The sequence below is a fragment of the Oncorhynchus keta genome, chromosome 35, assembly GCF_023373465.1.
Source record: "Oncorhynchus keta strain PuntledgeMale-10-30-2019 chromosome 35, Oket_V2, whole genome shotgun sequence".
In the NCBI taxonomy this organism is placed as follows: Eukaryota; Metazoa; Chordata; class Actinopteri; order Salmoniformes; family Salmonidae; genus Oncorhynchus; species Oncorhynchus keta.
Window position 1 is genome coordinate 42348301 of NC_068455.1, and position 19537 is coordinate 42367837.

At 44.8% G+C, this 19537-nt stretch overlaps 2 protein-coding genes across 2 annotated transcripts in view; one reads left to right on the top strand and one right to left on the bottom strand.

Moving 5' to 3' along the window:
- Positions 1-6764, bottom strand: part of LOC118368513 (SH3 and cysteine-rich domain-containing protein-like) — an 84413-nt gene extending 77649 nt beyond the window's left edge. Inside the window, exon 1 of the mRNA XM_035752674.2 lies at positions 6631-6764. Coding sequence (XP_035608567.1) covers positions 6631-6741 — 111 coding nt within the window. The 5' untranslated portion in view covers positions 6742-6764. The remainder of the gene's footprint in view (positions 1-6630) is intronic.
- Positions 6765-6821: 57 nt separating this feature from the next.
- LOC118368512 (nuclear receptor coactivator 7-like) overlaps positions 6822-19537 on the top strand; it is a 57596-nt gene continuing 44880 nt past the window's right edge. Inside the window, exon 1 of the mRNA XM_035752672.2 lies at positions 6822-6958. The gene's annotated coding sequence lies outside the window, so the exon portion shown is untranslated. The remainder of the gene's footprint in view (positions 6959-19537) is intronic.

Genomic DNA, 19537 nt, shown 5'->3' on the forward strand with positions numbered 1-19537 from the left:
TGCTTCCGTACCTGTCCAGTCAGTGCCTGCAGCGTCACATTGTAAATAATCATTTGTTCTTAACTGACTTGCCTATTTCAATAAAGGTTAAATCAAATGTAAAAAATAAACATTGAAGAACACTTCTTTATAAATGATGGTGAATGACGGTCATAGAATGGTCTCATAAAAACATGATGTTCAATTACACAGGACAGGGCTGGCTCTGTAATGGGGACCCAACACCAGGGTGAATTGAATGCCTATTCTCTGCTTGCTATTTAGGTGCATTTGTCCCTGCTGTTCAATCGAGTACAGGCTTAACTGAACGAACAACAATGACGGAATGCAATATGACATTTTATTAAATAGTTTGGGGAATGACCTCGTTTCCGATGATGTGATGGCAGGTAGCCCTATGCAGGGCTGCTGGCATTGAAGCCCCCCGCCCGCTGGGGTAAAGGAGTTCCAGTGACGGCCCCTAAGATTATTATAGCTGCTTGTGGTGGGGAAGTGGATGGTTGTTGAAAATTGTTACCAAAAAACAGCAAGTGAGAGAACATGGGTAATTTGACATACAGTATAAATACATCCAAATAATTACACCCATTGGTTGAGAAAGAGGAAGGTGATAATTGCGAGGTTAAACAGCAGGTGTGAGGAATGTGCATTATTGTGCTGTGTTATAGGCTATAAGGTAAGTAGATGAATGACATTCCGCACATGGCTAATAGGAAAGAGGAGAAGAAAGAAGACGCTCTTTTGATGATGATACATTTTGTATTCATTGCAATATGCCCGTTGAATAGGAAACAAAAGTGAATTATGTTATGCTTCAGACCAGCCTTCATGATTGAACTTTCGTAAATTACATTTGATCTGGTTTTATTAGATTGGCCTCAACAATGATTTCTAGGTTACATGACTGGAAAGTTTGAGGTTAACACACATAAGCCTATACAGTCAGAGGATCATTAATGTTTGGTTAAGTTGAAATCACCTGGGGTGATCAATAATTGTATAACAGTTCAAATCAACTAAGTGGAGTTGTGGCAGCAAGTGTATGATCAGGACCTATTGATTACTCAGGTCAATCTGGAAACAATCAATCCAGCCCTCTACCACCTACACATCACGGTACTCTGGGAATTCACTGAAGCTTTGATGTAGCCTAGCCTTCACTCTAGGAGATTAGGAAAGAAAATACCTATCAATAATGTTCAGAAACACACAACGTTCTCACTGAGAAACGTTACCTTTTCTGTTTGTTTACCTTCTTAGTAATGAGATGGAAATGAAACTACGGTCGAGATAAAAAATGTTGGCATACATTGTGGCATCTTGAAAGTCAAATTGTAACGTTATCTCTCTTTCCATTTCGATTCAAGTCTAATTGAATTAAACAGGTAAGGTGGGGTAAGACATGAGCTGATAACTTATCTAAGGAATACCTGTTCTCCATTTCAATAGGGCCTGGCTGAGAAGTAGAATTATAAAAGCAATGTCTAACATTGTCTAGCTACAGGAGCATTATCATTGAATTTTGCACTTTTTTCTCTACTAAGACCAGAGAGCGACATAACACACTCGACATCAGTACTTTATGAGCATACAGTGCATGTGTGTTACCCAAGAAAAGCACATGTTTTTTCCATTAAAATAACATCAAATTGATCGGAAATACAGTGGAGACATTGTTAATGTTGTAAATGACTACTGTAGTTGGAAACGGCTGATTTTATATGGAATATATACATAGGCGTACAGATGCCCATTATCAGAAACCAGCATCCCGGAGTCGCCTCTTCACTGTTTATGTTGAGACTGGTGTTTTGCGGGTACTATTTAATGAAGCTGCTGGTGGAGAACTTGTGAGGTGTCCGTTTCTCAAACTAAACACTCTAATGTACTTGTCCTCTTGCTCAGTTGTGCACCGGGGCATCCCACTCCTCTTTCTATTCTGGTTAGATCCAGTTTCTTCTCACACGGAATAGCCTTCATTTCTCAGAACAAGAATAGACTGACGAGTTTCAGAAGAAAGTTCTTTGTTTCTATCCATTTTGAGCCTGTAATCGAACCCACAAATGCTGATGCTTTAGATACTGAACTAGTCTAAAGAAGGCCAGTTTTATTGCTTCTTTAATCAGATCAACAGTTTTCAGTTGTGCTAACATAATTGCAAAAGGGTTTTCTAATGATCAATTAGCCTTTTAAAATGATACACTTGGATTAGTTAACACAACATGCCATTGGAACACAGGAGTGATGGTTGCTGATAATGGGCCTCTGTACGCCTATGTAGATATTCCATAAAAAATGTCCCGTTTCCAGCTACAATAGTCATTTTGTCACACCCTGACCATAGTATTATTTGTTTTCCTTGTTATTTTGTGACAGAATCACCCACTAACCAAGGACCAAGCGGCGTGGTAACAGGCAGCAGCAGGAGAGGCAGCAGCAGCAGCAGCAACAGCAGCAGGAGAGGCAGCACTATGTAGAGACATGGACTTGGGAGGAGATCCTAGATGGGAAAGGACCCTGGGCACAGCCAGGAGAATATCGACGCCCCAAAGAAGAGCTGCAGGCAGCGAAGGCGGAGAGGCGCTGGTATGAGAAGGTAGCACGGCGCTGCGGATGGAAGCCCGAGAGTCAGCCCCAAAAATGTATTGGGGAGGCACACAGGGAGTGTGGCACACAGGGAGTGTGGCGAAGCCAGGTAGGAGACCTGTGCCAACTTCCTGTGCTTACCGGAGGGCAAGAGAGACCGGGCAGGCACCGTGTTATGCGGTGGAGCGACGGTGTCCCCAGTGCGGGTGCATAGCCCGGTGATGCACATACCAGCTCCTCGTATCGGCCAGGCTAGAGTGGACATCGAGCCAGGTGCCATGAAGCCGGCTTTACGCATATTGTCTCCAGTGCGTCTCCTTGGGCCGGCGTACATGGCACCAGCCTTATGCATGGTGTCGCCGGTTCGCCTGCACAGCCCAGTGCGGGCTATTACACCTCGCCACACTGGCAGTGCGACCGGGAGCATTCCACCAGGTAAGGTTGGGCAGGCTCGGTGCTCAAGAGCTCCAGTGTGCCTGCATGGTCCGGTCTATCCAGTGCCACCTCCATGCACCAGCCCTCCGGTGGCAGCCCCCCGCACCAGGCTGTCTCTCCGTCTCAGCCCTACAGGTGCTCCAGCCTGTCCAGAGCTGCTAGAGTCTCCAGCCTGTCCAGAGCTGCTAGAGTCTCCTGCCTGTCCAGTGCTGCTAGAGTCTCCCGCCTGTCCAGCGCTGCTAGAGTCTCCCACCTGTCCAGAGCTGCTAGAATCTCCTGCCTGTCCAGAGCCGCCAGTCAGCCAGGAGCCACCAGAGCCGCCAGTCAGCCAGGAGCCGCCAGAGCCGCCAGTCAGCCAGGAGCCGCCAGTCAGCCGCCAGAGCCACCAGTCAGCCGCCAGAGCCGCCAGTCAGCCAGGATCCGCCAGAGCCGCCATTCAGCCAGGATCTGCCAGAGCCGCCATTCAGCGAGGATCCGCCAGAGCTACCAGTCTGCCAGGATCCGCCAGAGCCACCAGTCTGCCAGGATCCGCCAGAGCCGCCAGTCTGCCAGGATCCACCAGAGCCGCCAGTCTGCCAGGATCCGCCAGAGCCGCCAGTCTGCCAGGATCCGCCAGAGCCGCCTGTCTGCCAGGATCCGCCAGTCTGCCAGGATCCGCCAGAGCCGCCAGTTAGCCAGGATCCACCAGAGTCGTCAGCCAGTCCCAAGCTGCCCCTCAGTCCCGAGCTGCCCCTCAGTCCGGAGATGCCCCTCAGTCCAGTGGGGCCATTTAGTAGGGTGCCAATCCTAGGTTGACGGCGAGGGTCGCCGTTCCTAGGAAGAGACTAAAGCGGACAAAGACTATGGTGTGGTGGGGTCCACGTCCAGCGCCAGAGCCGCCACCATGGACAGACGCCCCACCCAGACGCTCCCCTCTTCAGACGTAGAGGAGGAAATCACCCGTGACACATTTACAACATTAACAATGTCTACACTGTATTTCTGATCCATTTGATGTTATTTTAATGGACAAAACTATGCTTTTCTTTCAAAAACAAGGACATTTCTAAGTGACCCCAAACTTTTGAACGGTAGTGTATAAAAAATATATTGTCCACTCTCTCCCTCCCTCAGTAAGGGGATGATCTGTCTGTGTTATCTTTAAGTTACAGAGCTACTATGGAATTAAACAGAACATTTACTGTACCTCAATTCTAAAATGATTTGACATGCATTATATTGTATAGAAAACATTTGCACCTATATATTGCTTTCCAACGATGAAAAATAAAACAAACTACTTTCTGGATGAAGAGCTTTCAGCTATTTCTAATTCTAAACAATGAAGGCTCAAGGATGCAATGTTCTCTTTCTCAAGACTGGAAACTAACATAAAGGTTGTCAGCATAATAAGAAAATAAATGCATCAAGCAACACCAGACTGTGGGTGCACCATTGGGAAATAGCTGGCTGTTGATACGGGATCTATCACAAGAGCAATAGCCACATGGACAAGCTTAAAAGGAGCCATGAGAAGGGGGGGGTTCAAGCTAAAACCTAATTTACCAAAAACACCTCAGGGAATATGATGAATTATGATTTTCCCAAGGAAGCTTAAATAGTGTTTGTCATTAAGACTATACAAAATTAGAGTTTTAGCAAAGATTCTGATGCAAGTTTTGATAGGGCACTCAACTTTTCTTACTTTATGAAACCCAACTTTTCCTTAAAAGGAAAAACCATAAAAGTCACATTCAAATGATTGAAAGAGTCCCTATATGGTGTATTCAAAGAAGTAGCCTAGCTTCTTTCTCTGCGACTTCATGAACATGTATTACAAATGGTTTATTATGCATTTCGAGTGAAATCAACAGTCTGTGACATGTGCATTGTTGAATCACCCATGTGAGGTATGGTTCCATGCACTACTCTGACCTTCTAGAATGCCCTAGAACCCTCAAACTCAACTCTGGCTGTCAAAGCCAGTTCCACAGTGTTTATTTTATTGTTCCACTCTAATCAGGGACTGATTTAGACCTGGGACACCAGGTGGGTACAATTAATTATCAGGTAGAAAAGAAAACCAGCAGGCTCAGGACCTCGTAGGGTAAGAGTTGAATAACCCTGCCCTAGAGTATCAAGGGAATTCTGGGAGCAGGCCAGTAACCGAAAGGTTGCTGGATCGAATCTCTGAGTTGACAAGGTAAAAATCTGTTGTTCTGAGCAAGGCAGTTAATCCACTGTTCCCCGGGCGCCAATGTCGATTATGGCAGTCCTCTCTGATTCAGAGGGTTTGGGTTAAATGCTTTTCCCTTTCTAAGATATTATTTCTGATTATCAAAGAGTATAATGACACCTAGCTAATTAGCTCATTATCCATTTAGAAAGCAATCAACATTCTCAAAGTCATGCACCTCTCTCCAAGGAACCCAACCATAGCATCCCAACTGAGACACCTGGAAGCAAGTAGTACAGTTGCTTGCCCACAGCTGCTAACTATGCCAGGATACCTGCCACGAATCCCTTCTAATCGCACAGTCTAGTGACCACATTTACTGATGTGTAGGGATAGGGAGTGCTACAGTAATGTAACAATGAAAGGGAAAAAAGTTCTCAAAAAGCTTCTAAAGTTTGTAAATTCCACTTTGAAATTTCAGACTTGATTTGCCCTAATGAAAAATGTATCAACCCCTATAAAAATTTCCTGCAACCGCAGTTTCGTGTTTTTGTTGAAAGAAGTGGAACTCTGTAAGGTTGTCGGCTGCCATAACCCCTTCATATCAAGGTATTGATGAGCTGTGCATTCTTTTATGGGTCATTTCCTGTTGCTGTAGGGTTATTTCCCTTCTGTTCATGATTATTTTTCTGCTGTAGCAAACTGGCTCAAATTAAGAGTTTACATCTGTAGACAAAATGGCAATAGCAGAGCTGGAACAATCCTATAGTTCCCACATGTTGCAACCTCCAAAACTTTTAGGGTCCATCTGTCTGTCCTATTCATACATATTAAGCTGTTTATGATACTGTACTTTCATTGGCAAGGTTGAATGTCATAAATTAATATTATTGGCTGGAAACAATAAGTGCAAAAACTAAATTCAGACTAAATGAACTCAGGAACAAACAATGTTGTTATGAAAGGATATTAAGCTGTAATGCAAAATAGTTGCCTAGAATAGCATTTCAGAGTACAGGCTTGATTTTTCAATCATATAACTCTACTTCAATAATGCCTATTATGGGACAGATACGTTTTATTTAACATTTTTGGAATACATAACTGAATACATTAAATATGTATGAATGGATGGAATATACAGTGTGAATATCTTTTTGTTTCCACCATAGTGCATAAGTGAAGTATGACCTTGTCCAATATATGAGCCATCAAAAATATACAACATATGTCAAATACATGTCAAAGCTTTGGCTGTTCCAGACTGAGAGGCTGCATATTTAAAATATATAATTAATTGAACAGGCTAAATTTGTAAAACACATGTCTAAGCTTTGGCTGTTCTAGATTGAGAAGGGAGTCATGCAGCCTCTTTATCTATTTCATACCCTTTCACGATCTATTGATTAATGGAATGGTCGCATCACCTAAAAACGACCTTATGGGTACACTACCTTTGTCTCCTGTTGACTAGCACTGGGCGCTGGTGACTGAGGTGTCTCGTGCTGATCGCGCTCGTTCTTGCCCAAACTCTCGTCCTGCATGATGTTAGCCGGTGGAATCATTTTCTCTCCTCTTGAACAACAAAAAAACTGAAAGAGCAGCTTCGTGTTGCGTTGAGGAAGTTTTCACACTCTTAAATATCCCTGTTTGCTACACATTTCAGTGTTTTCCTGTCTTCGTCGTGACTTCTTCAACTGTCGTTTGTGAAGAGAAGTCTTTCTGATGCCGGCGGTTCTGGAATACCGTAGATGATGCCTGGAATTCCGTCGAAAGGGAAAGGTAGGCTACATAATCGACTCTGATGAAAATAAAACAATTTGGTGTGTAGAATAAGGGTTTAAAATTACATTTAGGTATATGGACACACACTTGTAAGCCAAATGTGTTATAATTCGCCCACTATCGACTCTATCGAGTACTTTCCACCACTCTTGTGCTGCGTAATGTTGCCAACAACACATCCGTGTCCATGCGCGCTGCCTCTGGTCTCGAGCTGTTCTTGCCCTTGCTGTCCTGTCAGTGATCAGCTGGATTCTGCTGTCGTTTTGTTCATCCGTGGATAGCTGAGCTAGAGATCTGTATATAATGACGAGATGATAATGCCTCCGCCCTAACAATGGGAGTCCTTGTCCCGAGGACGGGAAGGCAGGCAACAAGTTGAGGTGCAAAATAAATGGAAACGCATTAGGCTTATTTTGGACAGATTTTGGCTAAACTAAAACCTCTCATTACTCTCTGTTTGAGCGCTTGCCTCATGGTAGATGTGGAGGGATTGGGGTCATTCTTGTCAATGTAGTTTGGTAAGGCAGTCCCAGACATCCTTCTATTTTTGTCATCATAAATGTCAGAAAGAGTATTACATGAATTTGGTTATTATTCTTGGGTCAGATTGAAGCAAGCAGCAGGCAGGCTATCATATTTAATATACAGTGAGTTTACAAAACATTAAGAACACCTTGCTAAGTTTGAGTTGCACCCCCTTTTGCCATCACAACAGCTTCAATTTGGTGTTGAAAGTGTTCCACGGAGATGCTGGCCCATGTTCACTTCAATGCTTCCCACAATTGTCAAGTTGGCTGGATGTCCTTTGGATGGTGGACCATTCTTGATGTTTTTCCAAATCTCTATTCAGTGTTTTCATTCCTTAGCCCACTGCAACCGCAGTTTTGTGTTTTTGTTGAAAGAAGTGGAACTCTGTAAGGTCGTCGGCTGCCATATTCCCTTCGTGTCAAGGTATGATGAGTTGTGCATTCTTTTATGGGTCTTTGGGCAACAATGCTGTACTGGACTATCAGTTGACTAACTGTAGCCCGTCTGTTGCTCTGTACAATTCGTGTCAGCCTCCTCTTTCATCAATGCCTGTAGTTGGCTGGATGTCCTTTGGGTGGTGGACCATGCTTGATACACACAGGAAACTGTTGAGAATTTCTTTTAAACAGCAGCATTACAGTTGTTGACACACGCAAACCGGTGCACCTGGCACCAACTATACTACCATACCCCGTTCAAAGGCACTGAAATATTTTGTCTTTCCCCCATTCACCCTCTAAATGGCACACATACACAATCCATGTCTCAATTGTCTCAAGGCTTAAAAATCATTCTTTAACCTGTCTCCTTCCATTCATCTACACGGATTGAAGTGGATTTAACAGGTGAGATCAATAAGGGATCATAGCTTTCACCTGGATTCACCTGGTCAGTCTATGTCATGAAAAGAGCAGGTGTTCCTAATGTTTTGTGCACTCAATGTATACTGTATATTATAAACTGGGTGGTTCAAGCCCTGAATGCTGATTGGCTGAAAGCCGTGGTATATCAGACCACGTACCACGGGTATGAAAAAACAGTGTATAATAGCAATAAGACACCTCAAGAGTTTGTGGTACATTGGCCATATACCACACCCCCTCTGGCCTTATTGCTTAAATATACGTGTTTGGTATGTTGGGCAAATTGTTTGCAGGGCCTTTGGATTCTATGGAATGAATCAATGAGTCAATGTCACCTCCCAGGTTCTGTAAGATTCATTCATACATTTATATAATTTATTTTCTGAAATACTGTATGTTATACAATCATGATAAACTTTTCACTACAGTCTAATTCATATTCTGGCAATACTTTCACTTTCAAGTTCTATAATTTTCCTGTCACTCTCCAGATCTAGCATATCTAGTATAAATTAGAAGACTTGATGAAACTCTTTCAAGCATAATTAATTTGTGTTTCTCCATACCTTCAACATTACTTCTACAGTAGAGCAGAAACAGAATTCTGCGCGAGACAGTCAATACAATTAGACAGACATGCGTCTTTATTGCCAATCAGTTTGGTATTATTCCCCAATATGTTGTAGCCACAAACAAATTATGCATATATTTGAGATTTTTTTCTCGTGTGTTGTCATTATGTTTAACATTTACTTGGTTTGTAGTGCATGACTATAATGAAAAGCAAATTTACTCACAAATGAATCCCTGTCTTGTGATCCTAGTAGTGACAGATCACTCTGCCTCCCCCAAGGCTCCTCTGTGAGGTGATGTCCTTGAAATAATAGCAGAGCGAGCTAGACTGCAGCCTCTCTGTGACTTGAATACAAACACCACAACAGAGCAGGGTATGAAATACAGATATTATGCTACTGATCTGATGCATTAATCCAAGAATAGTAATGGTCAGAAATAACAATAATCTTAACATCATAGCATTGTCTATATTTTTTTATTTGTTATTTTTATTTAACTAGGCAAGTCAGTTAAGAACAAATTCTTATTTACAATGACGGCCTACCCCGGCCAAACCGGATGACACTGGGCCAATTGTGCGCCACCCTATGAGATTCCCAATCACGGCCGGATGTGATACAGCCTGGATCCGAACAAGGGACTGTAGTGACGCCTCTTGCACTGAGATGCAGTGCCTTAGACTGCTGCGCACTCGGGAGCCCATATGTCTGAAATCAATTCTGATATGTAGTTTACTCTACAGTTCTTGGTATTGTCTCCTGCAGGCCTAGTGCTGCTTGAAATTAATGAAGACAGCAAGCCCTAAATAACATGGCAGTTGTGTATATTCTAGGATGCCAAGGGAAGTTAGGCTTCCCAAAAACATTTACCAACATTAAAATGAAAAAGCGTAAAATAATGTATCTTTCGTCTCTCTGCGTTTCATAATTTCCCTTCAATACGCAAGAGGCTGAATTTATCTCACAGGAGAATGCATCCGAGAGAGCAAAACAGTGCCCCTCTGTCTCTCTATGTGTAGGCCATCTATCTGATGCTGTCTGGTCCAAACGAGTATGACATTGTTGCCGCCCGCTACATTGAAGGCAAGGGAAGCCAGCGAGCCTCTGTCCTCCCTTGACAAAAAAAGTATACAAAATTTGCCAATCAGCACTGAGCTAAACTGAGCAAGCTCAACTGTGAATGGTCCTGGCGCAGCAAAAAAAAGTGTCAAGGGAAGCCATCTTGGATTTGCCGTGACTTCTATCAAATCCAATTGAAAGCATAAGTAATTTACAGAAAAACTTGAATTGTTGAATCTCGTTGTGTTGTTGTCCTCCAGTGCCTAGCTAGCCAGCTAGCTAAAATTGGCCCTTTCCTAAATTAGCCATGGATGGAGATAGTGATTTGGACTTGTGGTTTTACTTAATTCTCCGTACTGGCCAATGATAATGCCGGTGATTCTGATCCAACCACAAATTCATACATTGTTGTGCCCCTGGCCTGTGAGGATGGAAGTTCATTTTGGCCACAAAGTCTTTCTTTCATCAGCATAATGACTCAACTGTGTCAGATCAACAGGTTCATGACACTTCATTATCCCTAATGAAATCAGTCACAAGTGAGTGAGAAGAACTCACACAAGTGAGTGAGCGTGACTCAACCAAGATGGTGGGTTACCGAGAACCAACTCATCAGCGATTAAGACGAAAATGCAGCACCACATGCAGACAGGAAGTGGGAAAGTGAAGGAGAAGAAACACTATAATTTCTATTCTCAGCTGCTGGTCATGACTAAGAGCCAAAGGACTAGGAGAGATGCAGGGTTAATTATATCAAATTAAGGGTCTAGGCTGAGGCACTGTGACGAGCTGACTTGTGTAATTTCATGGCTGACAGACTGATTATCACAGATTATTTCTTTTCTATCAGTTCTTTCTTTTCTTTTTTTCTTTCTTTCCTTAAACACCAAGACTCTGCTTAAAGAAAACAAAGGCTACAGCTTCACCTCTGCCATTGGGAAAATGTTTAGTCCAATTTACCCCATTGTTCTCTCAGGCAAGAGTTCAGATATGACAGTTTGAAGACTTCCATGGTTGGAAACTGGATTTATTTCGCATTATAACTCCAAAATGCAGTTGCGGTTTTAATCCAGGGGGTTTACAGTTTTTGTCAGTCTCTGGACGATATCCAGTGAGATTGTTTGCGTGTTTTGGAACTTCACAGTATAATGTACATCCTATCAGGACAGGATCTACAAAGACATTTTGTAACACTTCTCCTTGATTTAGCAAACAGCACTATTGAAGTGCTAATCTTCAATGACCTTGTCAGTGAATGTTCACACTCTATTCTTGGTACCAGAATCATAGTGCCAGGCAGCCACTTTATGGAATTATATTTGCTAGGTGGAATGAGGGATGATAAATACATGAATTGACTTGAAATGACCTTTTAAGCGTTGCATGACTGAAAGTCTTGAATAATGAGAGGTCGTGATCATTAACTTCTCAACTGGATATAAATGGGTGCCAGCTTTATTTTTCACATTGGGGGAATTCCAAAGCACAGAAGAAACACTTAAAAATGACAAATATCCACTTGAAATAGTGTTGACATTCACAAGTTGACTGTTTGAGAGCCCAGTGCATGTGGTTCCCCTGGCAACATTTCAGCAACTTACAATTTCCCCCAAATTCAGGAACTATTCCCCCAAATTCAGTCACATTCCCCACTGCCCTTTCCCACCTGGACAAAAGGAACAGCTGTGTGAGAATGCTGTTCATTGACTACAGCTCAATGTTCAGCACCATAGAGCCCACAAAGCTCATCACTAAGCTAAGGACCCTGGGACTAAACACCTCCCTCTGCAACTGGATCCTGGACTTCCTGGAAGTAAGGGCAGACAGCAACACATCTGCCACGCTGATCCTCAACACGGGGGCCCCTCAGGGGTGCGTGCTTAGTCCCCTCCTGTGCTCCCTGTTCACCCACGACTGTGTGGCTAAGCACGACTCCAACACCATCATTAAGTTTGCTGATTACACAACATTGTTAGGCCTGATCACCGACAACGATGAGACAACCTATAGACAACCTAATATTTGATTTGATTTGAGTTAATGCAGAGTTAAAGATAAAAAATGAAATAGAAATAGTGACACGAGAAATAAACACACATTGAATAACAAATAACAATAGCAAGTAAAAATAGCATAGCTATATACAGGTAGTACCAGTACGAAGTCGATGTGCATGGGTACGATGTAATTAAGGTAGCTTGTACATATAGGTACTGTAGGGGTAAAGTGACTAAGCAACAGGATAGATAATAGACAGTAGCAGCAGCGTATGTGGTGAGTGTGAAAGTGCGTGTGAGTGTGTGTGTGGCGTCATTATGCATGTGTGCACATGTTATGTGTGTGTGAGCGTATGTTGTGTGTGTGTGTGTGTGTGTGTGTGTGTGTGTGTGTGTGTGTGTGTGTGTGTGTGTGTGTGTGTGTGTGTGTGTGTGTGTGTGTGTGTGTGTGTGTGTGTGTGTGTGTGTGTGTGTGTGTGTGTAATGCCCGGGGTGTAGTGGAGGAAGAAGTCAGGCACAGTAAACAGAGAGTTCAGGGTAGCGATACTTTTAATTCACCACACCGGTGAAAACGACGCCAACGCAAACAAATCCCCCAAAACACGGGGAACTAAACAGTCGGTGACGACAACCGCCGAGCCGGTGACGACGACCGCCGAGCGCCACCCGAACAGGAAGGGGAGCCACCTTCAGTAGGAGTCGTGACCTCGCCGTCCTGCAGGGGATCAGCTACCACCGTCCTGAGGAGAGACACATGAAACAAGGGGTTAATACGATAATAGGAAGGGAGTTGTAATCGATAACACACATCGTTTATCCTCCTCAGGACTTGGAAGGGCCCCACACACTGCGACCCCAGCTTCCGGCAGGGCAAGCGGAGGGGTAGGTTTCGGGTCGAGAGCCAGACCCTGTCCCCCGGTACAAACACGGGAGCCTCACTGCGGTGGTGGTCAGCACTCCTCTTCTGCCGTCCACTGGCTTGTTTGAGGGATTCCTGGACGGCCATCCAGGTCTCCTTGGAGCGCTGCACCCACTCCTCCACCGCAGGAGCCTCGGTCTGACTCGGATGCCAAGGTGTCAGGGCCGGCTGGTAGCCCAACACACACTGGAACGGAGATAGGTTTGTCGAGGAGTGACGGAGTGAGTTTTGGGCCAACTACGCCCATGGGACGTACCTAGACCACTCGCTGGGCCGGTCCTGGCAATACGACCGCAGAAACCTACCCACCTCCTGGTTCACTCTATCCACCAGCCCATTACTCTCGGGGTGATAACCGGAGGTCAGGCTGACCAAGACCCCCAGACATTCCATGAACGCCCTCCATACCCGGGACGTGAACTGGAGACCCCGATCAGAGACAATGTCCTCCGGCACCCCGTAGTGCCGGAAGACGTGGGTGAATTACGCCTCCGCAGTCTGTAGGGCTGTAGGGAGACCGGGAAACGGGAAGAGACGGCAGGACTTAGAAAACCGATCCACAACCACCAAAACCGTAGTGTTCCCCTGAGACGGGGGGAGATCGGTCACTGATAAGTGAGACCATGGCCATTGTGGAACGGGGAGGGGGTGTAACTTCCCTCTAGGTAGGTGCCTAGGAGCCTTACTCTGGGCGCACACCGAACAGGAATAGACATAAACTCTAACGTCCCTAGCCAAGGTGGGCCACCAATACTTCCCCCGGAGGCCCCGCACTGTCCTCGCCACCCCAGGATGACCCAAAGAGGGTAGGGTGTGAGCCCACCGAATCAGTTGGTCCCGAACACCAAGCGGCACGTACTTACGCCCAGCCGGACACTGAGGAGGCACAGGCTCTGCCCGTAATGCCCACTCAATGTCCACGTTCACCTCCCATACCACTGGTGCCATCAGCCTCGAGTCTGGAAGGATGGGAGTAGGCTCGGTGGACTGATCCGTGTCATAAAGACGGGACAGCGCGTCAGCCTTTACGTTCAGGGAGCCTGGTCTATACGATAGAGTAAACCTGAATCGGGTGAAGAACATGGCCCACCTTGCTTGACGTGGATTCAGTCTCCTAGCTGCCCGAATATACTCCAGATTCTGGTGGTCGGTCCAGATGAGAAAGGGTTGCTTAGCCCCCTCGAGCCAGTGTCTCCACACCCTCAGGGCCTAGACCCCCTACTAACAACTCCCGGTCCCCCACATCATAGTTACGCTCCGCCAGACTGAGCTTCCTCGAAAAGAAAGCACAGGGGCAGAGTTTTGGTGGCGTACCCGAGCGCTGTGATAGCACGGCACCCGCCTCTGCCGACCACCGCAAACGCACCGGACCCCCCTACAGCAGTGAGGTAATGGGGGCCGCTACCTGGCCAAAACCCCGGATAAACCTCCAGTAGTAGTCCGTGGTCCTTCTGTAGCTCAGTTGGTAGAGCATGGCGCTTGTAACGCCAGGGTAGTGGGTTCGATCCCCGGGACCACCCATACGTAGAATGTATGCACACATGACTGTAAGTCGCTTTGGATAAAAGCGTCTGCTAAATGGCATATATTATTATATTATTATAGTAATTGGCAAACCCCAAAAACCTCTGCACTTCCTTCACCGTGGTAGGAGTCGGCCAATTACGCACAGCCTTAATGCGGTCACACTCCATCACCACCCCCGAGGTGGAAATGCAATAACCCAGGAAGGAGACGGCTCGTTTGGAGAACACACACTTCTCAGCCTTGACGTATAGGTCATGCTCCAGCAGTCTACCAAGCACCTTGAGTACCAGAGACACATGCGTGGTGCGGGTGGCGGAATAGATCAGAATATCATCGATATAAACAACCACACCCTGCCTGTGCAGGTCCCTGAGAATCTCGTCTACAAAGGATTGAAAGACGGCTGGAGCATTCTTTAACCCATACGGCATGACGAGGTACTCATAGTGGCCAGATGTGGTACTAAACACGGTTTTCCACTCGTCTCCATCCCGAATACGCACTATACACTATACATGCTCCTGAGATCCAGCTCCGTGAAATGATTCCACCACCATAGCAATGAGATGTAGTGGGTAATGGTATTTGGACCTCTATAATCAATGCACGGACGCAGACCTCCCCACAAAAAATAAACTCGAGGAGACAGGTGAGATGGAGGACCGAATGTACCCCTGTCCCAGAGATTCCGTGACCTATGTCTCCATAGCCAACGTCTCCTCCTGGGACAATGGGTACACGTGACTCTTGGGAAGCGCAGCATTTACCTGGAGATTTATCGCACAATCCCACCCCCAGTCGATGAGGTGGTAATTTAGTCGCTCTCTTCTTACTGAAAGCGATTGCCAAATCAGCATATTCGGGGGGGATGCGCACCGTGGAACCCTGGTCTGGACTCTCCACCGACTTGGCACCGATGGAAACTCCCAGACACCTTCCAGAGCACTCCTCTGACCACCCTTGGAGAACCCCCTGTCTCCACTAAATCTTAGGATTGTGACTAGCCAGCCAGGGAATCCCTAGCACCACTGGAAACGCAGGCGAATCGATAATGAAGAGACTAATTCGCTCCCTATGATTCCCCTGCGTCACCATGTCCAGTGGAACCATGGCCTCCCTGACCAACCCTGACCCTAATGGCCGGCTATCTAGGGAGTGCATGGGGAAGAGAGAATCTATCAGCACGAGCGGAACACTCAGCTTGATGGCGAGTCCGCGATCCATAATGTTCCCAGCTGCACAAGAATCGACTAGCGCCTTATGCTGGGAAGAGGGGAAAAAGAAACAAAATCAAGACAAAACATGTGACCAACAGGTGGTTCTGGGTGGGTTTGGTGCTGACTCACCTGGGGTGACCGAGAAGTGTTCCGCCTGCCATCTCGACTCCCAGACGGGCCCCCCCCCCCAGCACCGATCGGCCGTGTGTCCTCTCCGACCACAGCTGGTGCAGGGGGGGAGCCTCCTCCTCCGGTACCCCTCGCCCGTCTGGGAGTCGAGATGGCAGGCGGAACGGTGGCCATTCAAAGGATTGTATTTACTATATGGTGTTGTGTGATACACAGAGAATAGAGAAACAATAGAGAAACAATCGGTTTGGCTGTGATGGATGAGCCTTTTGCGATAACGGTCAATGCCTTGGGAGTACCTTTCATGATTTAGTCCTTGTACGTTGCAGTCATATCTACAGAATCAGTGCTGTGCTGTCAGACCCACTGCCTCCAGAGAACACACACACACACCACACACACACATAACATCCATTAGAGCCCACAGATGCTACTCATTAAGGGGAGGTCATTTCAAGTCTCTCAGCGGTCTCATCACCTACTGTGTGTGGCTACAGTCTAGTATAAAAACACGCTCAATATTCTCGAATGCATTCAAAAGCCTGCTTTTTACCATTATGACATTACATTTATAGTCATCACAAAGGAACAAGAGAGCTGGTGTGTTAATAATAATAATAATAATACAAGTAATAATCATATGTGTTCAATTCAGAGCGCTTTTCTCAGCGTTTTCTCAGCTCTCAATATACGAACATCTACACAGTCTGGTCCAAGAGCACAGCCTTTCCACCAGTCCCTATGATCCCAGAACCATTCTGTGGCTCACACCATTCTGTAGGCCTATGAAAAGCCTGAGCACCTCCCATTAGATATGACTAATCTCTTAAAGGCTGTGGTCCTGATGGGAGCCTCTTTCCTGGGTTAAGCCACCCAGTCCTGAATGCTGTCCTCTACTGCGTCCATTATGCATGCATTAGCCTCTGGGAAAGGGGCTAGCTACCAAGAGACCTGTTTTTATTTATTTTGAGTGGTTTTTTGTCAGTATTGTTCTTCCACAAGCATTTGGCATTTAGCAGCTTATTGGTAATGTTGACTCTCCCAAACCACATGTTACACGTTACATATGTACACATTGTAATGATGTCATTGTCGCTGCCAAACCACACCCAATTCAAACACGGTATGATAATTATGGAGGCAAATGGAGATGTTGGCTACAGAATCAAGGTTTTGTCTATGAGCCATCTGCATCTGTGATTACCATGCTAATCCTTATATAGCAGATGATGATATAGGCTACTAGGTTTCAAAAGCACTAAATATACAGAAGCCTCAACATTCTCAGTACCTTCACCAGGTTGTCAGATCTTCTGTGTTTATTTAGGGACCTGTCAAGTTAAGCATGCGTGAATAATGTACTGGGGTGCTCACTAGCTGTTTGCAGGTTGGCATGAAGGAGCTGAGAATACTACACTGAGCAAAAATATAAAGGCAACATGTAAAGTGTTGGTACGATGTTTCATGAGCTGAAATTAAAGATCCCAGAAATGTTCCATACACAACATTTGGCCACAAATTTGTTTAAATGCCTGTTAGTGAGCATTTATTCTTTGCCAAGATAATCCATCCACCTGACAGGTGTGACATATAAATAATATGGTTAAACAGCATGATCTTTACACAGGTGCACCTTGTGCTGGGGACAATAAAAGGCCACTCTAAAATGTGCAGTTTTGTCACACAACACAATGCCACAGATGTCTCAAGTGTTGAGGGAGCGTGCAATTGGGATGCTGACTTCAGGAATGTCCACCAGAGCTGTTGCCAGAGCATTTAATGTTAATTTCTCTACCATAAGCCGCCTCTAACTTTGTTTTAGATAATTTGGCAGTATGTCCAACCAGACCACATGTATGGCATTGTGTTGGTGAGCGATTTTCTGATGTCAACGTTGTGAACAGAGTGCCCCATGGTGGCGGTGGGGTTATGGTATGGGCATGCTAAGCTAAGGACAACGAACATAATTGCATTTTATCAATGGCAATTTGAATGCACAAAACACTGTGACGAGATCCCGAGGCCCATTGTGAGGCCCATTTTTTTAAGGTATCTGCTACCAACAGATGCATATCTGTATTCCCAGTCATGTGAAATCCATAGATTAGGGGTAATTCATTTATTTCAATAGACTGATTTCGTCATATGAACTGTAACTCAGTAAAATCAATGAAATTGTTGCATGTTGCATTTATATTTTTGTTCAGTATAGATATATACAGTTCCAATTCCACACGGAATATTTAAGGATTTCACACAAAAATGTGCTATATTGAAATAATATGATACAACTGCTTGGTTCCCTCCCTATAATGCTCTACAATTGACCTAGAGTTTGCCACTAGTACTGACATAGCATATGCAGAAAGGCTTTTTATGGCTATTTGTTTGACTTTTGTTCGAGATTGTTTTGCGTTACAGTAGAACACATCTCCCTATGCCGGCTGCTAAATTCTCATTACACACCAAAAACAGTGCCAGAATGAGGTAAGATGATGAATATAACTGTAGATTGGAAAGGGACTCTGTCTCTCTCTGCTTCATGAATTGCATTGGCCTTGGTGCTGATTAGAATGTCAGGGTACCATTTCTTTCTTAATGCATCAGAAGCTTTGTCACCCTTGTCTGCCAAAATCTCAACGTCCCTCTTTTTGGTTCTCAGCTCCCCTGAGAGACTAAACATGTCAGCCAGTTATTCTTAGAATGTAGTTTCCTTCATCCACACATGGTGTTAACTGTTTTGATGCCAACAGAAAAATGATAAAGGTAGCACTTTACATTACAGGCCTAATTATCACTGTTTATCAGGCGAGAATGTACTGTACTGTACTTAAAAATATTTATGTCGTAATACTTCTATTTTTAAATAACCACTATATCAACAAGTTCTTCCGTAAGATGTTATTTGGATGTTACCCTGATGTGATACCACGGTAATGTAATGTAACAGGCCATTGGCAAAAATGTAACAACAAATCATTGTTTTGAGTGAGGAGGAAAATAATTGAACAATGTCTAAATCATGCTGACACCACCCTGTAAAAAACTTTGTCGTAAAAATCCAGCAAAATTGACCTTTAAAGGTGAAGCGCTGCAAATGTATCTGTATTTTAGTGAAATTTCAAAGTTATGGATGAAAGATGGCTAATTCTTTGGCATAATCGCCTTTCTTTGGCATGAATTCTCGCTGATGGCCACATGAACTATTACAGGCTGTGGGAATGTCAGCACTGCAGTTATTCTAATGGGATTTTGATCAGGACGCAAACAAGCTTTGACTCTCACATTGATAGAGAAGACCTCAACCTAAGGATGTTGAAAACAAAAATGTGACTTGAAATATACTGTGACCCCACCCCACATGACCTGACACACAACTCCCATACTGTCTGTACTGACTGGAGTATGGCGGAAAGAGGCACAGCGTGTGTTTGAAGTAATGGCTAAATGGATTCCCTAAGAAGCTGTGCACTGGCACCGGGCTAATTAACCCAACTCATAATGAGGAATCCAAGGAATGGTCTCAGCAGGGAGCTAGACTGATAAGAGGTAAAAGACAGAAACTATTATTGTAAGTGAATGTTGCTTTTAAGATAAAAATTATAAGCGATGGCGGTGCACAGTATCACTTTTTTAAACAGAATCATATTGATACCATGGTCAGGGTGTTGTAGTGCCCGTGGAGCACCAAATTGCACTTCCATATCACCATTTGATATCAATTATGATTATGTCTGATGTGAGAGCGGATGTGTGTTATAT